This window comes from Hyperolius riggenbachi, chromosome 1 (assembly GCF_040937935.1).
Source record: "Hyperolius riggenbachi isolate aHypRig1 chromosome 1, aHypRig1.pri, whole genome shotgun sequence".
NCBI classification, from domain to species: Eukaryota; Metazoa; Chordata; class Amphibia; order Anura; family Hyperoliidae; genus Hyperolius; species Hyperolius riggenbachi.
The window spans coordinates 275,626,467-275,647,907 of NC_090646.1; the positions used below are offsets into that span (position 1 = coordinate 275,626,467).

General features: G+C 43.2%; 1 protein-coding gene across 8 annotated transcripts in view; it reads right to left on the reverse strand.

Moving 5' to 3' along the window:
• Positions 1-21,441, reverse strand: part of EPHA5 (EPH receptor A5) — a 479,253-nt gene that overhangs the window by 321,910 nt on the left and 135,902 nt on the right. For all 8 annotated transcript variants that reach the window (XM_068233605.1, XM_068233607.1, XM_068233606.1 and 5 more), the window contains one exon: positions 19,126-19,789. In XM_068233605.1, the coding sequence (XP_068089706.1) occupies positions 19,126-19,789 (664 nt within the window). The remainder of the gene's footprint in view (positions 1-19,125; positions 19,790-21,441) is intronic.

Below are 21,441 nucleotides of genomic sequence, written 5' to 3' on the forward strand. Positions count from 1 at the left end.
CTCACTGTGAACCAAGCCTAAATGTGCATCCTAAAAAAAATGATCATTTATGAATCAAATGATCGGGTCTGCACAGAAGACAGCTTTACATAGATAACAGCAATAAACCTTCAATGAGGAACAGTCAAATAAATGTAATCTGCATTACACCTGTGTATTATATGCAAGCTCCACTATCATAAAGAAGCCACACAATCATTAATATAATGTTTTGTGTATCTCCATATACCTCACATTCGTCTATCTGTTTCTTCTTTCCCACCAAACACTTACATAATAACCCCCTGCGCCAAACCATAATAATGTTCACATGAATGATCAATGTGTTCTTTCAAGTCTGGTTTGATGTGTAAGTCTGTGTGTGTGGCCAGTCTACAATGACCTGAAACGTATTTGTTGGCATTACCACTGTCCAAATGCACTGCTGCTGGCTCTGTCATAGGAAGCTACTGCTGTCACAACACAAGAGCAAGGTCTAGCTGTTGTGACACTTCATTTGTCTGGGCAGCAGCATGCTTGAAAGGACGGCTGCCCTGCTTTAGTGGAAGTATGTCAGACCATCAGACCCAGTTAGGCAAACGAGTTGTGACATGTTAAATCATGCTTGAACTCTGAGAGCAAAAATAATGTAAAAACAACTCCGAAAGTCCAGGAAAATAAATAAATAATGTGCTCTGCGGAAGCATGTTTGTTGATGATGGGGAACGGTTTGTGTCAGAAATATATAAAGCACACGTATGTCACCCTTACATAATGCACTTCTCTAATTCCGAATTGGGCATTCTGTGTAATACAGTCTGCTTTAACTTGCTTTTATGACTGAAGAGAGATAACAAGCTGTTTTAGTAGTTCTTTTTATTGCAGTTTATGTGCTTTCATAAAAGTTTATGAAAATAATTAAAGTTTATTCATTTAAGCAGCAGTCGAGAATGTTCGTACTGAATTACATTATTTTTGCAACATTGCCTATTCAGTGAATGGAGCAAACGTAGGAGTTCTCAGAAATGCTATGGAATATGCGCCCTTTTAAACTATCATAGCAATCACCCACAGTCACCTTTCACTTCACTTTTCATGCAGGAAATACAAAGTTCCCCAGGAGAGCATTTATACCCAACACATGCATCCACTGGATACATGGTGACATAATTAGACAAATAACGGGTAGCAGTGCTGGTTTATGTCTGCATAATTAAGGAATACGACAAAATGTTCCATATTGACTTTGTGGCATGTAAGGATGATGTACTGAATAGACTTGATTATAAACTGAGATTCCCTCCTGAAAAATGGCCACATATTGGCCCATATGCAATTCACTTTTTTTCCTGAGTTTTCTCCTAGGTGATGTTTTTACACCTTGTCATAAAATTCCTTCCAGCAAGCAAGAAAATACTCAAAATAATTTTGATAGTACCTTTTCACTAACTTTTAGGTACTTTTTCAATAAAAAAAAATGCTCAAAAGTTATTTTAAATAGAATATGAAGATTATCTCCTAGAGAAAACCCCGGAGTTTATATTCAGGTCAGTGCAGTGCCCTTGCTGATCCCACGGGGCCATTGGTTCCTACCCAGAGTGCTTCAGCAGACCCCCCTTCCCCACTCCCTCCATCTGCCAGATGACCCTCCCTTCCCTAATGCAGAGTACTATAGAGCATGGGACATGCTGGTGAGGTAATATGAAAGCTACCTCTCTTGTTTCCAGATGCTAGGTTCCTACTTTACAACCACTTCCCTGTCAAATGTCCTTAATCTTCTCTGGTTCCTTATGCAGTGTCTTCAGGGTCCTCTGCCCATGACATCATTTAGCCTTAAGCTCAACACACACCATACAATCTTGGTTGTACAGATTTACCAAATCTATGTAGTATAAGGGCCAACAGATTGAAAATACCTTGAATGATTGATTGGATAAGCTCTTATACTACATGAAAGTGGTAAGATTGAACAACTAAGATTGTATGGTGTGTGTTGAGCCTTACTCTGACTCCCACTCTTTTTTGCCAACAAGAAGCTAAATATTGGCAACTGAGAGAGGAGCCAAATGTTAGGATGGATGACTTTGGCAGCAGAGGCGCTTTCAGATAGTGATGGGACCTGGAGAATACAGAATACACAATAGAAGGGCAATAGTTGAACAGCAGACCCAGTGGCTGGAGAGATGACTATCGCATGTCATCCCCAACATGCATCAGGGTGGGGAAACCAGCAGGTGGAGAAAGATGAAAGAAGACACTCTGCTGCAGTACTCAACACTCTGTAATACATTATTGTTGAATAACCATGCTGCTACTCATGGAATAGCCAGGGAGCAAGAGTGGTGGCAGGATTAACGAGGGAATGAGTGTGCTTGTATGAGAAAAGGTGGAGGTGTTAAGGAGGAGTTACAGTATATTATTTTATAATCAGGTCTACCAATTTTACCTGTTCTCGCGAGCAAAAAGGGGCTCAATTAATATGCAAATGAACTTATATTTCAATACATATGTTAGAGTAGTATACCAGTTAAAGGAGTTATCAGGGAAAATTAAATAAAATAAGTGCTACTTACCGGGGCTTCCTCCAGCCCCAAGCTCCCAGCATGTCCCTCGACGCAGCTCTCCCCACAGCTGTTCACCGCAGCTAGCTCCCGGTCCCCGGCAATGACGGCAGGCCGACCTTCAGGATGGCCTGTACTGCGCCCGCACGAGCGGCGCTGTCAATCCCCGCCACGTGGGCGGGAGCGGACTGCGCAGGCACAGAACTACTGTGCCTGCGCAGTACGCTCCGACGCACGTGGCGTCATTGACAGCAACGCTCGCGCAGGCGCAGGTCGGCCTGACGTTATGGGCAGGGAGCAAGCTGCGGCAAACGGCTGCGGGGAGAGCTGCGGCGAGGGATATGCTGGGAGCTTGGGGCTGGAGGAAGTCCCCGGTAAGTAGCACTTATTTTATTCAATTTTCCCTGATAACTCCTTTAAGGGTAACTTTTTAATGTAGGAGATAAACTCATCACATTTATTTTGCCAAGTACACCATTGACATACTTAGAATTATTTGTGGTTCACATGGCAATGACAGTAGGGCACAAGACAGACATAGCATTTACACTGTGAGAGGTTACATACATACAAGCATTGGGTGCATAAAATTAGAGCATAGAGCAGCACACAAAGCATATTGATACAAGCATTGGGGCAGACAATTAGGGCATAAGGACAAGCAGTAAGCTTGAAGTTCAGGGTGGGCGGCCAGGGAATGGTGATGTCCAAGGGGCTAGTTTGCCACAAGAGGGCAGACCTGGCAGGAGGGGGTGGAGTCCAGCAGGAGGACTGTCTGGGGCGAAGAAGATGCTCCTGCACCTGGAGGTTTTGGAGGGGATTGTTCTGTAACAGTGACCTGGGTATGAGGGGTCATGTGAGATCCTGGTAGCCCCTGTCATCATTCTAGTAGAATAGAGGAGGTCTAGCAGTGGCAGGGGGGCACGAATGATCTTTTCCACTGCATTAATCACTCTTTGGAGTTTGTACTTGTGAGTGGCAGTAGCACCTGCATACCAGATGATGACGTAGGAGCAGAGGATGGATTCGATGGTAGCAAAGTAGAAGCTCGTCATCAGTTCTAATGGCATTCCAAAGTTTTTTAGTTGGCTCTAGTAATGGTTGTGCCTAAGAACCAAATGCACGGTACTCTGAGGACCTCAGACTCATCAAAGGACTGAGTGGAGGGCAGAAGGGAGTTTCCTGAAATCTACAATCAGTTCATCTGTCTTTGCCATGTTGAGGACAAACTTGTTTTCCTTGCACCAGTTGCAGAAGCTCTTAAACTCGCTGCACTATGCCTGCTCTCCAATGCTGCAGATTATTGTTGTGTCATCTGCAAATTTTATTACCTTAACAGAGTCCGTTGATAAGGTGCAGTTACTGGTATACAGAGAGAACAGGAGAGTGGACAATATGCACCTGTGTTGGTGGTTCTCTCACTGGAGGAGCAGATACCAAGTTTAATCCATTGCGTTCTGTTGGAGAGGAAGTCCTTTACTCACCCACAAAGAATAAGTGGAGTAAACTCCAAGTTGCACAACATTGTCATGCATTGTCTGGACAGATGGTGTTGAAGGCAGAGCTAAAGTCCAGGAACAGGATCCTTACGTAGGAGTCAGCTCTGTCGATGTGTTTCATGATGTACGCCAGGCTGACATTAATGGCATCCTCTACTGACCTGTTAGCCCTGTATGCAAATTGGTGTGGGTTGAGGAGGGCAATGATGCTGTGCTTCAGGTAGGCTAGTATCAGGAGCTTAATCATTTTCATGATGGTGGGGGTTAGGGTTACAGGTATGAAGTTGTTGTGCTCTGTGTTTCCAGGCTTTTTGGGAACTGGGATGATCATGGACCATTTGAGGGAGGAGGGTGCCAAGCCTTTGGTTAGGGACCTATTATACATGGTGGTGAGTCTGGGAACCAACTGGTCCATGCAGGTTCTCAGGCTTGATGAGGACACGCCATCCAGGCCTGAGGCTTTTCTGGGGTTGAGTGTAACGATTGGTGTCAGCAAGAGGCACAAATATCTGATTAAGTGGTGATATACAGAATCACCACTAATGCAGATATGTTAGAGTGAAATAGTCAGTATCTTCCTGATGGTAAATCAGCGGAAGGCTCACTAACACGGTAAGTGCCTGAAATGATCTACTCAGACCAGTGTCACACCCCGAACCTTGATTATTGGGGATCCGCAGTATCGCCAATAATACAAGGATAGACCCGATTATATAGCAATCTGCGGAATTGCTAATAATGCGGGTAGATGTAAAGCAGTGGACACACGATCAACATGGAAATAAACAAAGCAGTAAATATTCACAAAGTTGTGGAAATATCCACCACACGGCAATTCCTCAGAGGTGTGGTTACCTCTGAATGGGAACCCCGTGTGTGAGATCCCCCAAAGTGGCAGTGGAGGAATCTCGGCCTCTGGCAGTAACGGTCTGCTAGGGCCGGCGTCTCAGGGAGGCAAGCCTCAGATAATAACCCAACAGTGGGAGACGTTCCACTGAAGGGAGCAAGGTCAGACAGAAAGAGGTTCGGCAACAGTACAGGCGGCAACAGTACAGAGACGTGAGACGAGAGAATAGTCAGGAACCAAGCCAATAGTCGTTAACGGTACGGGCTGGCAGAGTACAGAATCAGGAAGCAGAAGAGAAGTCAAGACAGGCACAGAATCATACACAGAGAATCAATAACAATAATAATCTCCTAGTCTAGGTGTGAAGTCCTTGGTTTCAACACCTGGGATCTAGTCTAAGGTCTGAGTGCTGGCACAGGGTATCGCAAACACAGACGAAGTGTGACTGAAAAGCACTTCCTTATATACTGCCTGGGAGAGAAGTCTCCACCCCAGGCAGCAACCAATTAGAGCAGGCTAAAATGTCAGCTGACCTCCAGGTCAGCTGACACGCTTTCTAAGAGTATAAAGGCGTGTCTGGCGTGCGGCCGCACCCCCTAGAGGCAAGATGGCAGAACCCTGGTGAACAGCATGTTGGTGAGTTTGGAGCAGAGTGCTCGGACGGGTGTGCGCAGTGGATGCGGACGAATTTCCGCATCCCGCGTTGGAAGGTCCGCTTGCCGGACTGGATGCGACCATATTTCCGCAATCCATCCGGCGTTGCAGATTTTTCGTTACAGTACCCCTCCCTCTAGGCGTGGACTCCGGACACGTCCCACCTGGCCTGTCAGGATGGAGCTCATGGAACCGTCTCCTAAGTTTATCAGCATGTAAATCACCTGCTTTGACCCAGGATCTTTCCTCTAGACCGTACCCTCTCCAATGCACCAAATACTGCACTGAACCCTGAACTCGTCTGGAGTCCAAGATCTCCTCAACCTCCCATTCAGGCTCACCATCAACCATGACAGGGTGAGGCGGGAGGGAGTCCACCTGAACAGCTGGTTTCAGGAGTGACACATGAAAGGCTTTCCCCACCTTTAGAGAATGCGGTAACCTGACTCTGTAAGTAACACGATTAACCCTTTCGGAAATTGGATATGGTCCAATATACCTGGGCCCCAGTTTCGCGGATGGCTGCCTCAGAGCTATATGACGAGTTGATACCCAAACCTTGTCTCCTGGTTTAAACTCCCACTCCGCAGACCGTCTCTTATCTGCCTGCCTCTTCTGTATAATGAAAGCCTTTTTTAAATTTTCTCCGACATTAGCCCAAATCCTCTTGAAAGATTCCTGCCAGTCCTCCAGGACAGGGAATGGAGAGGTCGACACTGGCAAAGGAGAAAATTTGGGAGATTTCCCATTGACAATTTGAAAAGGCGCATAACCAGAGGACTCATTCCTGAGATTGTTATGTGCGAACCCAGCAAATGGTAGAAACTCCGTCCACTGGTGTTGGGCGTCCGCCACATAACATCTCAGGAACTGTTCCAATGATTGATTGGTCCTCTCTGTCTGGCCGTTGGTCTGTGGATGGTAACCTGATGAAAAGGACAACGACATACCCATCCCCTTACAGAAGGCCCGCCAGAACCTAGAGACAAACTGGACCCCTCTGTCTGAGACAACATTCTCTGGAATGCCGTGTAATTTAAAGATATTTTGAATGAAAAGATCTGCTAGTTTTTGAGCAGTAGGGAAACCACTCAAAGGCACAAAGTGGGCCATCTTACTGAATCTGTCTGTGACCACCCATATGACAGTCTTTCCATTGGAATCTGGAAGTTCTCCCACGAAGTCCATGGAAATATGTGTCCATGGCTCCTGAGGGGAGGGCAGAGACTGCAAAGTTCCAACTGGAGCCAGTCGGGAGGGTTTGCTCCTGGCACAGACGGTACAGGTCTTAACAAATTCCTTGCAATCTTGTTGTAGAGATGGCCACCAGACAGATCTACACAACAATTCTTGGGTTCGGGTAATGCCAGGGTGTCCAGCATTCTTGTGTCCATGAAACAACTGCAGCACTTTGGGACGTAAAGTACAAGGGACATAAAGAACCCCTCTTGGTTTCCCTTCTGGGACTTCTAATTGAAAAGGACTTAAGAGGCTAGGAAGGTCTTCAACTATCTCAGTGGCTGCCAGGATGATCTCTTTCGACAGAATACTTTCTGAGGAAGGAGATGGAGCAGTTTCAGGTTCAAAACAACGAGAAAGGGCGTCCGCTTTAACGTTCTTACTCCCTGGTGTGAATGTAATTATAAAATTAAAACGGCAGAAAAAGAGAGCCCATCTAGCCTGTCGGGGGGTGAGTCTTTTAGCTTTTTCAATGTACTGTAAATTTTTATGATCCGTGTACACAGTAATTACATGCTCCGCCCCCTCTAACCAGTGGCGCCACTCCTCAAAAGCAAGCTTGATGGCTAATAATTCCCTGTTTCCAACATCATAATTTCTCTGGGCAGGGGAGAATTTTCTGGAAAAAAAAGCACAGGGATGAAGCTTGCCCTGAAGTCCTGAACGTTGAGACAATACTGCTCCTACTCCAACCTCCGAGGCATCCACCTCCACTATAAATGGGTAAGCAACATCTACATGACGTAATATGGGGGCAGAACAGAATGCCTCTTTCAGAGAGGAAAATGCCACAACTGCTTCTTCTGACCAATGAGTGGCATCAGCCCCTTTTTTTGTCAAATTAGTAAGCGGAGACACCACCGAAGAGAACCCCTTGATAAATTTTCTATAATAATTTGCGAATCCCAAGAATCTCTGTAGTGCTTTAAGCCCAGATGGTTGTGGCCAATCCCTTACAGCAGAGACCTTCTTGGGATCCATGGACAACCCTGATGTAGAGATAATGTAACCAAGAAAGGCAATCTCCTTTACCTCGAAAACACATTTCTCTAATTTCGCAAACAATTGATTCTCCCTGAGTCTTTGTAACACATACTTTACATGTTGGCGGTGTTCCGTGATATTTTTAGAAAATATCAAGATATCATCTAAGTAGACGATTACAAAGCGACCCAGTACCTCCCTAAAAATCTCGTTGACGAACTCTTGAAAAACTGCAGGAGCGTTACACAACCCAAAGGGCATCACCAAGTATTCGTAATGCCCCTTGGGAGTGTTGAATGCCGTCTTCCATTCATCTTCCTCCCTGATACGGATCAAATTGTAGGCCCCCCTTAGATCCAACTTAGTGAAAACAGAAGCCCCGGGAACCTGTGTAAATAAATCGTCAATTAGCGGTAGTGGATACCGATTCTTAATCGTGATCTTATTTAGACCCCTGTAGTCAATACAGGGGCGCAAACCATCATCTTTTTTCTGAACGAAAAAGAATCCCGCTCCTGCAGGAGATCTTGAAGGGCGGATGAAACCCTTCTGCAAATTTTCCTGAATGTACTCGTCCATGGCCAATTTTTCCGGGGACGAGAGGTTGTATAGGTGGCCCCTGGGTGGCATGGTTCCTGGTTTCAAATCTATTGGGCAATCAAAAGGTCTATGGGGGGGTAATTGATCTGCTGCCCTAGGACAAAAGACATCAGCATATTCCTGATATTGTGGAGGTACTCTTTCCACTTGAATCTTAGTAGAACACAAAACTACATTCTGTAAACAATGTTGTGTACAATAAGGCGACCAAGTAGTCAACTGCCCATTCCCCCAATCAAACTGAGGAGAATGTAATCGTAACCAGGGCAACCCTAGTATCACCGTAGAGGTAGACATCTTTAAAACTAAAAACTGTATGACCTCCCTGTGCAGAGCTCCCACTTGCAGCGAGAGGGGAGGTGTCTGACACAGTGGGGACTTTCCTTGCAAAGGAGTGTCATCAATCGCTGTAACATATAAATGTCTTCCTACCGGAAGTACAGGGATATTTAAACTTAAAGCAAAGCTTAAATCTAAAAAGTTAGCTGTTGACCCGGAATCTACAAATGCTGTGGTAGGAAAGTTCTGCCCTTCCCAATTTAGGGAACAGGGCAATAAAAATTTTTCTTGTTTTGGAGGTAAAACAATTCCGCTTAGGGTGGTACCCCCTACCACACCTAAGCCGAGGAGTTTCCCGACTTCCTACCACAGTTTTGTGCAATGTGGCCCTTTTCCCCGCAGTACATGCAAAGACCCTCTCTGCGTCTTCTTGACCTTTCCGCCTCCGTGAGGCGCCCGTGGCCTAACTGCATCGGCTCCTCAGTCTCAACTGCTGCAGAGCTACTGGCCCCAGAAGTCCTAGAGTACATGGGGTACCTGCCCTTCTTGTTGTACCTCAGACGCCTATCTATTTTAATAGACAGCGTAATAGCCTCATCTAGATCTTTGGGTTCCGGATGACTAACCATCACGTCAGTTACTGCTTCTGACAACCCATCTAGGTATCTATCCAAGAGTGCATATCGCTCCCATCTAGAGGACACAGCCCACTTCCTAAACTCTGACGCATACTCCTCAGCAGTACTGCGTCCTTGTCTAAGGCTTTTGAGCTTACGTTCGGCCGTGGCGGCACTATCTGGATCATCGTAGATGACCGCCATGGCCTTAAAAAACTCCTGGACAGAAGACAGAGCAGGATGCTCATCAGGTAAGCCATAAGCCCACGTCTGGGAAACTGCATGCAATAGAGTCTTGATAAGAGTGACCTTCTGAGCCTCGGTTCCCGAGGACACAGGTTTCATCTCAAAGTAAGACAGCACTCTGTGACGGAAATTCTGGAAATCTGACCTTGTGCCTGAAAATTTCTCAGGAATGTTCATTTTAGGCTCGCTAAGAGCCGGGGGAGGTAGAACGTTAAGTGGTGATTGCAACCTTTGGACAGTCTCATTTAACTGAGTAATCTGAGCCTGCTGTGCAGTTACAGTAATCTTCAGCTGTTCTAACTCTGCCCTTACAGTCTGAAGCTGGTTTATCACCCCCTCCATCTTACTTCTTTATGGTCTGTGTTTCTGTAACGATTGGTGTCAGCAAGAGGCACAAATATCTGATTAAGTGGTGATATATCACCACTAATGCAGATATGTTAGAGTGAAATAGTCAGTATCTTCCTGATGGTAAATCAGCGGAAGGCTCACTAACACGGTAAGTGCCTGAAATGATCTACTCAGACCAGTGTCACACCCCGAACCTTGATTATTGGGGATCCGCAGTATCGCCAATAATACAAGGATAGACCCGATTATATAGCAATCTGCGGAATTGCTAATAATGCGGGTAGATGTAAAGCAGTGGACACACGATCAACATGGAAATAAACAAAGCAGTAAATATTCACAAAGTTGTGGAAATATCCACCACACGGCAATTCCTCAGAGGTGTGGTTACCTCTGAATGGGAACCTCGTGTGTGAGATCCCCCAAAGTGGCAGTGGAGGAATCTCGGCCTCTGGCAGTAACGGTCTGCTAGGGCCGGCGTCTCAGGGAGGCAAGCCTCAGATAATAACCCAACAGTGGGAGACGTTCCACTGAAGGGAGCAAGGTCAGACAGAAAGAGGTTGGGCAACAGTACAGGCGGCAACAGTACAGAGACGTGAGACGAGAGAATAGTCAGGAACCAAGCCAATAGTCGTTAACGGTACGGGCTGGCAGAGTACAGAATCAGGAAGCAGAAGAGAAGTCAAGACAGGCACAGAATCATACACAGAGAATCAATAACAATAATAATCTCCTAGTCTAGGTGTGAAGTCCTTGGTTTCAACACCTGGGATCTAGTCTAAGGTCTGAGTGCTGACACAGGGTATCGCAAACACAGACGAAGTGTGACTGAAAAGCACTTCCTTATATACTGCCTGGGAGAGAAGTCTCCACCCCAGGCAGCAACCAATCAGAGCAGGCTAAAATGTCAGCTGACCTCCAGGTCAGCTGACACGCTTTCTAAGAGTATAAAGGCGTGTCTGGCGTGCAGGCGCACCCCCTAGAGGCAAGATGGCAGAACCCTGGTGAACAGCATGTTGGTGAGTTTGGAGCAGAGTGCTCGGACGGGTGTGCGCAGTGGATGCGGACGAATTTCCGCATCCCGCGTTGGAAGGTCCGCTTGCCGGACTGGATGCGACCATATTTCCGCAATCCATCCGGCGTTGCAGATTTTTCGTTACATTGAGCTTGTGGAGGTGACGTAGAACATCCGCCTCCTAAACTGCAACTGACACTGGTGTACCGCTGGCCATCGGGGAGGGTGGGGCCTCCTTTGGTGTGGCCATCAAAGCCCCAAGCTTGGTTTGATGATCAAATATCCAGTAGAACTCATTTAGCTCTTCAGCGAGTTGAATGCTAGGGGCTGCGTGTTGATGGGGGGGGGGGGGGGGGGTTCAGACATTTTATACTACATTTTCACAGAGTAGATCACATTGGCAATATTCTCCTTGCACTGAGGGAAAACCAATAGGAAGTTTCAAAGCAAATAAATCTCTCATTAAAAAATAAAGAGAGGTAAGCTAGGTCAGTTTTCTTTTCTGAGGAAAAGAGGTATACATTCCCTTTAAATTGAGAAGAGGGAATACTCTCAGACAGATCGCAAAGCTTTTCAAACAACATGGAGAATCTCTGTGTATTATAATGAGAATTTCTACTGCTTTCAAGTGTTTTTAACTTCTCTGCAGAGATTAACTGATGCAACTGGTGCCCACACCCCTTGTTTCTCTATATCCATTGCAACATCCTAAATATTAAATTGGATAAAGTTTATTTTTTTATGTTACTGACAAACGTTTATGCAGCATGTCAGAAAACAAAAATAATGATTAAAGTAAAAAAAAATGTTAAAGAAAATAGTCAAACATTCTCTGTGGCATTTAAGTGGTGCATTATTTAATTTCATTCCCTTAAAGAGAACCCGAGGTGGGTTTGAAGAATATTATCTGCATACAGAGGCTGGATCTGCCTATACAGCCCAGCCTCTGTTTCTATCCCAAACCCCCCTAAGGTCCCCCTGCACTCTGCAATCCCTCATAAATCACAGCCACGCTGCTGACAAACAGCTTGTCAGAGCTGGCTGTGTTTATCTCTATAGTGTCAGTCTGCTGCTCTCCCCGCCTCCTGCAGAACTCCGGTCCCCGCCTGCATCCCTTCCCTCCCTGCTGATTGGAGGGAAGGGACGGGGGCAGGGACCGGAGGTATGCAGGAGGCGGGGGAGCAGCTGAGACTGACACTACAGATTTAAACACAGCCTCACAGCGTGGCTGTGATTTATGAGGGATTGCAGAGTGCAGGGGGGCCTTAGTGGGGTTTGGGATAGCAACAGAGGCTGGGCTGTATAGGCAGATCCAGCCTCTGTATGCAGATAACATTCTTTAAACACACCTCGGGTTCTCTTTAACCAGTCCTGAGCACAGCTGAATGAAATATTAACAGTTTGGAGATGGTTATCTCTGCCAGGGGCATAGATTTCAATCTTCATTCGCTATTGCTTCTACAATCAGCTGTCTAATGACAGCTGAGCTCCGTGTGCCAGTCAGGAGACAATTTAATTTGCTCCTGACCCCGTGATCACTCTGAGCCAATTACTGGGATGACAGCGTTGGAATACAAAAAAAGGATCAGGTCCTTAAAGCGGACCCAAACCAAACATTTTTTTAATTCAAAATATTTAGTTGCAGCACTCTGACACATACAAATATAAATAAACACTCCTTCAAGTCTATGAGCATTTCAGTGCATGCTTTTCACCCTCCTCTTTGCATAACTAGGGTTATACAGGTGGCAGCCATTAGCAATTCCTCCTTTGCTGGACACCATCTACTCCACCAGTTTGCCGGATTATTTGCCGGCAATATGAAAGGAAGGGAGGGGTTTCTCCAATAAACGTAAAATATTTTATATTTGTCATCATGCAGCTGAAAAAAGGCTGCTATTTATTATTATAATTTAGAAAATAGATTTTATTTCTGAAATCTTGTATTTTTAGTTTGGGTCCACTTTAAGGGGCCAGAGACGGTAAGTATGCAAACGGTTAATTATGAGAAAAAGTGATTGTTAAAACAGTTCCTATCATGATTCTTTGCGGCAAGTTCCATTTTAATCACATTTGGCCTGAGTTGCTAGATTGGTATACTTGGTATATCAGTAACCTGTGACTAGGTCCAGCCATGGCCTTATGGGCATAATGGGTCCAAGTCAAATACATGAAGAACTCCATTATTCATTGTTTTGTTCCTCTCAGACATGATTTATTCTTTTGATTATCTATTATTTCAATTTAAAAACTGTAAAAATGGCAGGATTTCCAGTGAGTTATACCTGATAGCATTAGGCAAGCACAAATACATCAAGTACCCTACTGCCTGACATTATTTAAATACATCCGACTTTGCGTGACCTAGCCAAAAAATGAATCATTTGCTATAACTGAAACTGTAATTATTAGGCTGTAATTTGCGCATTTCCATCTGATTACCATAGAAAGTGTTCCCACATTATGTTGGAATAAGGATGCTTTGTGGGGCTCATCAAGCTAATTTCTGTGATCTTTGATCCTGTCATAGAAACATATGGCTAGGACATTTTCAATTTAACTGCCACTGGTTAAAACTGTTAAATACAATGGTAAATGACAGTAATAATGCATGATAGCTTCAGGTAGAACCTTAAAAAACTAGACAGGGGTCCGTGTGGCTTAGCAGAATCCAGATATACTGTATAACACGCAGTATGTTCTGCTGATCATTTTTGCATATGCATTAAAATGCACAAAAATCATTACACGGCACCTTAAAACCCGAGTTCATGCTCATGTTTTATTTATTTATTTTATATATTGTGTAGAGCATATTATTATTTGCAAATTTTTGCATTGCCCCAACCTCTTTTTGCATAGTTCACTTTATTGCCTGGCAGGCTGGGTTTGCAATGACAAATCCCTATGCTAACATCAAATACTGCTTGGCTGCACTAAAGAGCAACCTATGAACTGTCGGAATTTCTTCCCATCCCATCATCACTCATAGGAGTTAGACAGGGAGGAGCCAGGAGGGGACTTTTGTCAGTCTGTTCCTTTGAATACAGAGCTTACCTTCTCCACCTCCTTCTTGTGCTTTACAGGAGCATACAGATGGAGGTGGTTGGTGTGATCAAGTCATGTTTTTGTGTAGTGGGAGAAACTCCCACTCTGCTGAAAGATCTGTACTTTTTGCACAGATCCCTGGGCCATGTGGTTGACTTTTCCCAGGGCAGTTTCTAGGTTAAATTGCACCCAGGGGCAAGGGTGTTAAAATTCCCCTCCCTTCCCATGGAGCTAAGTATAGGTGCCTGCAGTATAGGTTAGCCAGCTATAGAAGTCCCCAGTACAGATAGACAGCTATAGGTGCCCCCAGCTTAGGAAGCCTTATGCCTTACACTAAACCCATTTCCTTGTGCCTAACACTAACCTCCCCCTCCTAATACTTAAAAAGTAGCTCCCCTCCCAAACGACTGCTAATTGTAGCCAATAGTCTATAAAATAAGTGATCAGGCGCCAAACTAGCCACCTGCATGCCCAAATAGCAATCATTTCCAGTGTTGTCTATTAGATGCCTGCTGATCCCAGAGCCCAAATGACCTGGTCCGCTGAAAGAGTCTCAGTCATTAATAGGTCAACATTTATGTGATATGCATTGTCAAAAGGTAACTGTATCAATTGCAATCATAGCTCCATGTTATTATAAACAAATGTCCAATACTTGAAGACATGACTATTTACTAATATTGCCCCTTCATCTCTCAGTCATGTTGACCACTAAAGTACCAGACTTTCTGGTACAAAAACTGGGCTAACCAATGTCATGCGGCATGGACCCATTGCTCTCACCATTTGTATCACTCTCCTGTCCCTACAGCCCACATGCTCTGCTGTCATACCCCCAGCAGGGCGAGTGGGCTGCAGCAGTTGGAGAGCAGCACAATCAGTGGTAGCAGCGGGAGCATGCAACCCGGTGATTGAAATCTACAGGGATGACAGGTCCCAAACAGGGTGTAGATTTCAATTACCAACGCCCAGAAGCGGTAATGCTGAGGATTATAGCATGGTAAGATAAAATCAGATTTCAGTTACTTCTACCAGCAACATAAAAAAACCTCAACATTATATAATGATACAATAATAATAATAATAAGTATGTATATATATATTAGGGGTGGGACGACGAATCCGGCGAATCCACGAATCCCTCGAATATTAGGAAATATTCGAGATTCGTGGATTAGAATCCCGACGGCATTTTCCACTATACGAATCCGCCGAATCCCGACACCACATCGCCGCGCATCCGCCGCTCGCACTCGTCCTCCTCCGACCCCCCCGCGCCTCCTCCGCTCGCCCCCCCTGCCCGCATAGTTACTATCCACTCACCTATCCGTAGCGGAGGGCAGAGCGGCAGACCTCTCGCCGACTTCCTGGTTCCCCCTAGTGGCTCTTACAATGACGTCATCAGTAAGAGCCGGTCCGGCCACTAGAGGGAACAGGGAAGTAACGAAGAGGTCTGCCGCTCTGCGCTCCACGGGAAAGGTGAGTAGATTATTATGCAGGGGTGAGCGGAGGAGGCACGGGGGATGGAGGGGGCCGTGGGAGGGGGGTTCTATCTACCTACCTACCTACCGACCTAACACTATCCCTACCTACCTACAGGCCGTTATACCTACCTACCTACAGGCCGCTATACCTACTTACCTACAGGCCCCTATACCTACCTAAAGGCCCCCTATACCTACCTAAAGGCCCCCTATACGCACCTACCTGCCTACCTAAAGGCCCCTATACCTACCTAAAGGCCCCCTATACACACCTACCTGCCTACCTAAAGGCCCCTATACCTACCTACCTAAAGGCCCCTATACCTACCTACCTACCTACCTAAAGGCCCCTATACCTACCTACCTACAGGCCACTATACCTACCTACAGGCCTCAATACCTACCTACCTACCCACCTACCTACAGGCCCCCTATACATACCTACCTACCTAAAGGCACCTATACCTACCTACCTACCGGACACTATACCTACCTACCTACAGGCAACTATACCTATCTACAGGCCACTATACCTACCTACCTACCTACCAGCCACTATCCTTACCTACCTACCTACAGGCTGCTATACCTACCTACCTACCTACCTACAGGCCACTATACCCACCTACCTAAAGGCCCCCTATACCTACCTAAAGGCCCCCTATACGTACCTACCTACCTACCTAAAGGCCCCTATACCTACCTACCTACCTAAAGGCCCCTATACCTACCTACCTACCTACAGGCCACTATACCTACCTACAGGCCTCAATACCTACCTACCTACCTACCTACCTACAGGCCCCCTATACGTACCTACCTACCTAAAGGCACCTATACCTGCCTACCTACATACCTACCTATACTTAAGGCCCTATACCCTGCTACCTATACTGAAGGTCCCTTTACCTACCTACCTAAAGGCCCCTATACCAACCTACCTACATACCTACCTATACTTAAGGCCCTATACCCTGCTACCTATACTGAAGGCCCCTATACCTAGTTACCTACCAATACTGAAAGCACATGTACTGTGCTACCTATACTGAAGGCCCCTATACCTTGCTACCGATACTGAAGGCACATGTACCTTCCTACCGATACTGAAGGCCTCTATACCCTGCTACCTACCTATACTGAAGGCCCATATACGCTGCTACCTATACTGAAGGCCCATATACACTGCTACCTATACTGAAGGCCCATATACCCTGCTACCTATACTGAAGGCCCATATTCCCTGACACCTATACTGAAGGCCCATATACCCTGCTACCTATACTGAAGGCCCATAAACCCTGCTACCTATACTGAAGGCCCCTATACCTTGCTACCTATACTGAAAGCTACCAATATTGAAGGCACCCATACCTAGCTAGCTATACTGAAGGCACCTTTACCTCGCTACCTATGCCTGGGTACCTATACTGCGGGCAACTATACCACGGATCGCACAATTTTTATGTGCAGGATTCGTTAGATTCGGGATTCGAAAGGTTCGAGATATTCGAAAACCTTTTTAGATTCGGATCCGGATTCGGATTCGAAGAAATTGTGGATTCGTCCCATCCCTAAAATATATATATATATATATATATATATATATATATATATATATATATATATATATATATTGACACAATAATAATATAATATTCATGACACAAAGTAAAAAACATAAATGTATCAATCAGAATTTGCTCCATTCATATTCAGGAAATGTGAAAAATAGTGATATACTACGCATATCTGAATTACCAAATATATTTATTCACAGATTTGTTTAATGTTAAACCATCTACTACACTGCCTAACCATTCACTGCACTGCATCATGGGAAGATTGTTCTTGAGGATTTAATATTTTTCTTTTTTTTATAATACTTAGGTAGTGACTAAAAAAAAACTATTAATATTATACAACCTAATATTCAGAGTTAATAAACCTGGTCAGGCATTAATAAAGCACACAATTTCTTTACTGTAATAATGATTTTCTTTTAAAGTGCAGTGAAGAAAAAAAAATATAAAAAAAAAACTAGCGACTGCATAACTTTTCATATGATGCATGGTTGAGTTTCAATTAAAAGAGTTTTAAGAATCTATTCCATCCAACAATATTGCTGTAACCTTTACTGTTTCCCTTCAGCTGTTTTCTTAGAGTTCATTTAGAGCATTTAAATACATTTAAAGATAAAAATTTGAGGAAAACCTCAAAAAGTAAAAACTAAATTTTGTACTGAGAAATGTAAAATGAAAATCTGTTTCACTGCAAAATCATCATACTTAGTCCAAAAAAGAATGACAAAATACAGACATAGAATGCATCGTGTTAGTATTTCATACATTTTTCAAATTCTCCAGTTGGCCTTTGTTTCTGCAATCATCCAAGCAACTTACAAGCTATTGCTATCAAGGCAAGATAGCCAGTTAGGTTTTGGTGAACTCAGACCAGGGTTTTTAGTAGTACAGTACAACAAAATGAACTATAAAAACCCCAGTATCATATCATGTCTCAGATCTTGGATGGTAACTTGCCTAGGTTACAAAGAAACAATGAAAGATAATATAGCTGCATTGCCTTGATACAGGTATATGCTGAGGAAAACATATCGAACAGTGCCTTGGACAATCTCTTATTTAAAAAAGAGACATTGGCCCCACACATTTTCTAAAGATGTGTTAAAAAGAGAACTTGCACTAATACAATATCTTGTTTCTCTGTCCTGATTTCTTCCTACTCTGGGCAAATAGCTAATGACCCTGCACATGTGCATAGGCAAGGAGCAGTTTGATTCAAGCATTTTCCATTTCTCTTTTATAGTGGGAATGCACACACAATCAATGTTGCCAATAAATGGTGTCACTCTATTTTAAAAATTCTTGCTCTTACTGATGGCTAATAGCGTACAGAGTACAATACTCTACTGCTTACAATATATTGTATATATTGTATAACTTTGTATATATTAAACACAATACATATCTCAAACAACAATGGTGTACATACAATATAAACTTACATTTGTTTGAATTCATGGTTGCACATAAATATAATCCAATAAAAATGGTTCCAAGTGAAAATCTAATAATAAAAAATGTAGTTACACAGAATCATTCATTTCATCTGACCTGCCTAGGTTTCCCTGGTTTAGAGCCCTGCACTTTGGGCTGCTTGTCAGGCCCTGCAAGCTCTGCAGCGGACACATGCAATCAAACCAGGATCTCTCTCGTCTGTTTTCTGTAAAATCAATGGAGCCCATCAAGGAGATACTTTATACCTATATCTGGAGATCAGTGCAGCTTCAAGAGTTTAGTTTACTCTTCCACAGACATTTAAAATAATCTGCTTACACTAAGAGTCAGCTTTGTCCTTCCCAGCTTCCCAGCAGTATGCTTTCAGCGATGGTTGCTACACAGCAGAACAGAGCCCCAAGGAAAGACTGAGACTTCAGCAACTGCTGCCATTGATTATAAAGCATTATAAATGAGGGTGACATTGGAAAAACAAAGGAGAAAATACCCTACCTACATTCTCCTTCTCTGTAGGTAGTCCTGCACACAAAAACACATATGACTATCAAACCACAAAATCAAAAAAGACTGGTAGTAAAATCGCTTAATTGGGACCAGTTATGATCTTCTTTATCTGTAAATAGTATACTATTCAAAGGTTTAGAAAACAAAATAACAGTATCATTTTAGTAGCCAAAGAATTACCTTGACAAGTGTTATTCTTTTCTTCATAGCCTTCACGACACATACACTTTCCAATGGGAACAAGCCATTCCCCTTCTGCACTGCAGTGGATTTTGGGTGCTTCTTCGGTCACCGAATTGTTGACACATGTTCCCGATACCTCCAAGAGTTGTGAAGAATCAGCCCCAGTGATGGTATCTGGGAAAAGAGCTAGGTTGCGAATCACCAATGGGCACTTCTTATAGTATACACGGACGGAAACCAAAGCAATACATGCGCCCACATCTTGGAAGGCAAGGTAAAAGCCTTTCTTGGTTAGTGGTCCCACATCTCTCACCTCAGTGTTAAGTTTCATAACTCTGTCTCCCAAGTCCAGCTCGGTAAAACTCTCATCAGCAGCAATTGTATCAATCTTGATGTACTGATTTTCTCTAATATTTCTGTTATCTTCATCATTTGATTCAAAATAATACACATTAAAAGTTTCTTTGCAAGTACCAAGTCCCCCTGGAAGACTGTTGCAATCCCGTAGTGTAAATTTAAGCTCAATGAAGATTCTTGAAGCTCCTTCATTGGATATCCAACTAGTTAACAGCCAATTGTTCTGATTTTGTTCCATTACTTTACATACTTGATATGTATGTATTGGAGCATAGTTCTCATCAACCTCACCAATTTCTTCCCACTGCACAAATAAACAAAAGTACAAAGCAGTTATTTATTTTAAATTGATAACTTAATCTTATTATAATTTATACATTTTACATGTGTAGCAGTAACTTAAAGCAATATCCATATCCAGGTATAATCGCATAATATCTAAGAATAGCTTAGTTATCAGTTTTACATTTTATCTTTTATTGTGAAAAGAGGCTCCTGCTACTTAAACTGTCTCAACATTTCAATCACATGCTTTTTTTCTTTAGTAAATGTGCATTTACTAGTATTTGGTTACCACAGCTTGACATTTTAGTTATGAATCACCCTATTGGGGTCACTTGCCAAAACTTTGTTACCTTCCGGGAAGTGAATTATCTGTACATATACCGGTAAGTGTTTGGGGTATTTCTTCTTTCACTACATTTAAACTCAGGATATTTTTTCAATAGTGATAAGGGCCCATTTGCAATTAACTTTTTATCCTTAGTTTTTTTCCTAGGTGATATTTACAACATTATCATTAAATGCCTTTTAAGACACTCGCGAGAAAGAAAACACTCAAAATAATTTTGATAGAACTTTGTCACCAACTTCTGGGTACTTTTTCAACTGCAAAGTACTGAAAAGTTATTTTAAATAGAAGATGAAAAATTATCTCCTAGGAGATAAGGGTGTGTTCAAACTTCACGTGTTGCAGTTTGGTGCATTGCGGCATGTGAACACACTGAGCATACAATTGTATGGGCAGGTTCCCATCTCTGCAATGTAACAAATCATGTTATCCAAATGCACTATCTACAGAGTGTGTATCACATTATGCCCACGGTATGCTGGCACAATGCATTACACATTGGCTCTTATTCAATTTTCTTTTTCTCAGAAGTTTTCACACCTAACCAACACAATGTTTTTTAAGTCATCAGAAAACATGAAAATACTCATGATAATTTTGACAATACTTTTTAGTACTTTTTTGACTGCAGAATGTTGAACAGTTATTTTTTGCTGAAATAATGAAGTATCTCATAGTGAACTGAGTAAGTTTCAAAGTGAATTGAATAAGGGCCATGGGCCCTTTTCCAAAGAACCTTTTACCCTTAGTTTTCACCCAGGAGACAATTTCCATCTTATCTTTCAGCACTCAACAATTAAAAAAGTACTAAAAAGTAGGTAAAAAAGGAATACCAAATTTATTTGAAATAATTTCATGCTTGGTGGGAACTTTATTTTTAGTAATTTCTTGATTGGTAGGAGCTTTAAAGGTATTTGATTGATTTCAGGTTTGGAACTATCACCTTGGAGAACACTAAAGAGAAAAGTGACAGCAAGGAAGGATCCACAGGCCTGACAAGGTCGGTGAAAAAAAGATTTTTCTTTATTAGAAACTCCACATGACAAGGTACAATAAAACCACAGGATCAACTAACGCGTATCGGGCCTACGGCCCTTAGTTATAGTTAAAGAGAAAAGTGAAAAGGATATGGGCCATAGTGTAAACTTAGCAAAAAGTAAGCATGATATTTAATTGAAAATAACAAAAAGACTTAACTTTTTTTTTCAACTTAGAAGTACCTTTTGTAATGTATACTCATTTTGAATTTGAAGCCATCAACACACTTAAAATGTTCTGGAATGGGACAATATCTACCAATTCCTTTTAATCATCTCTTCTTTTAA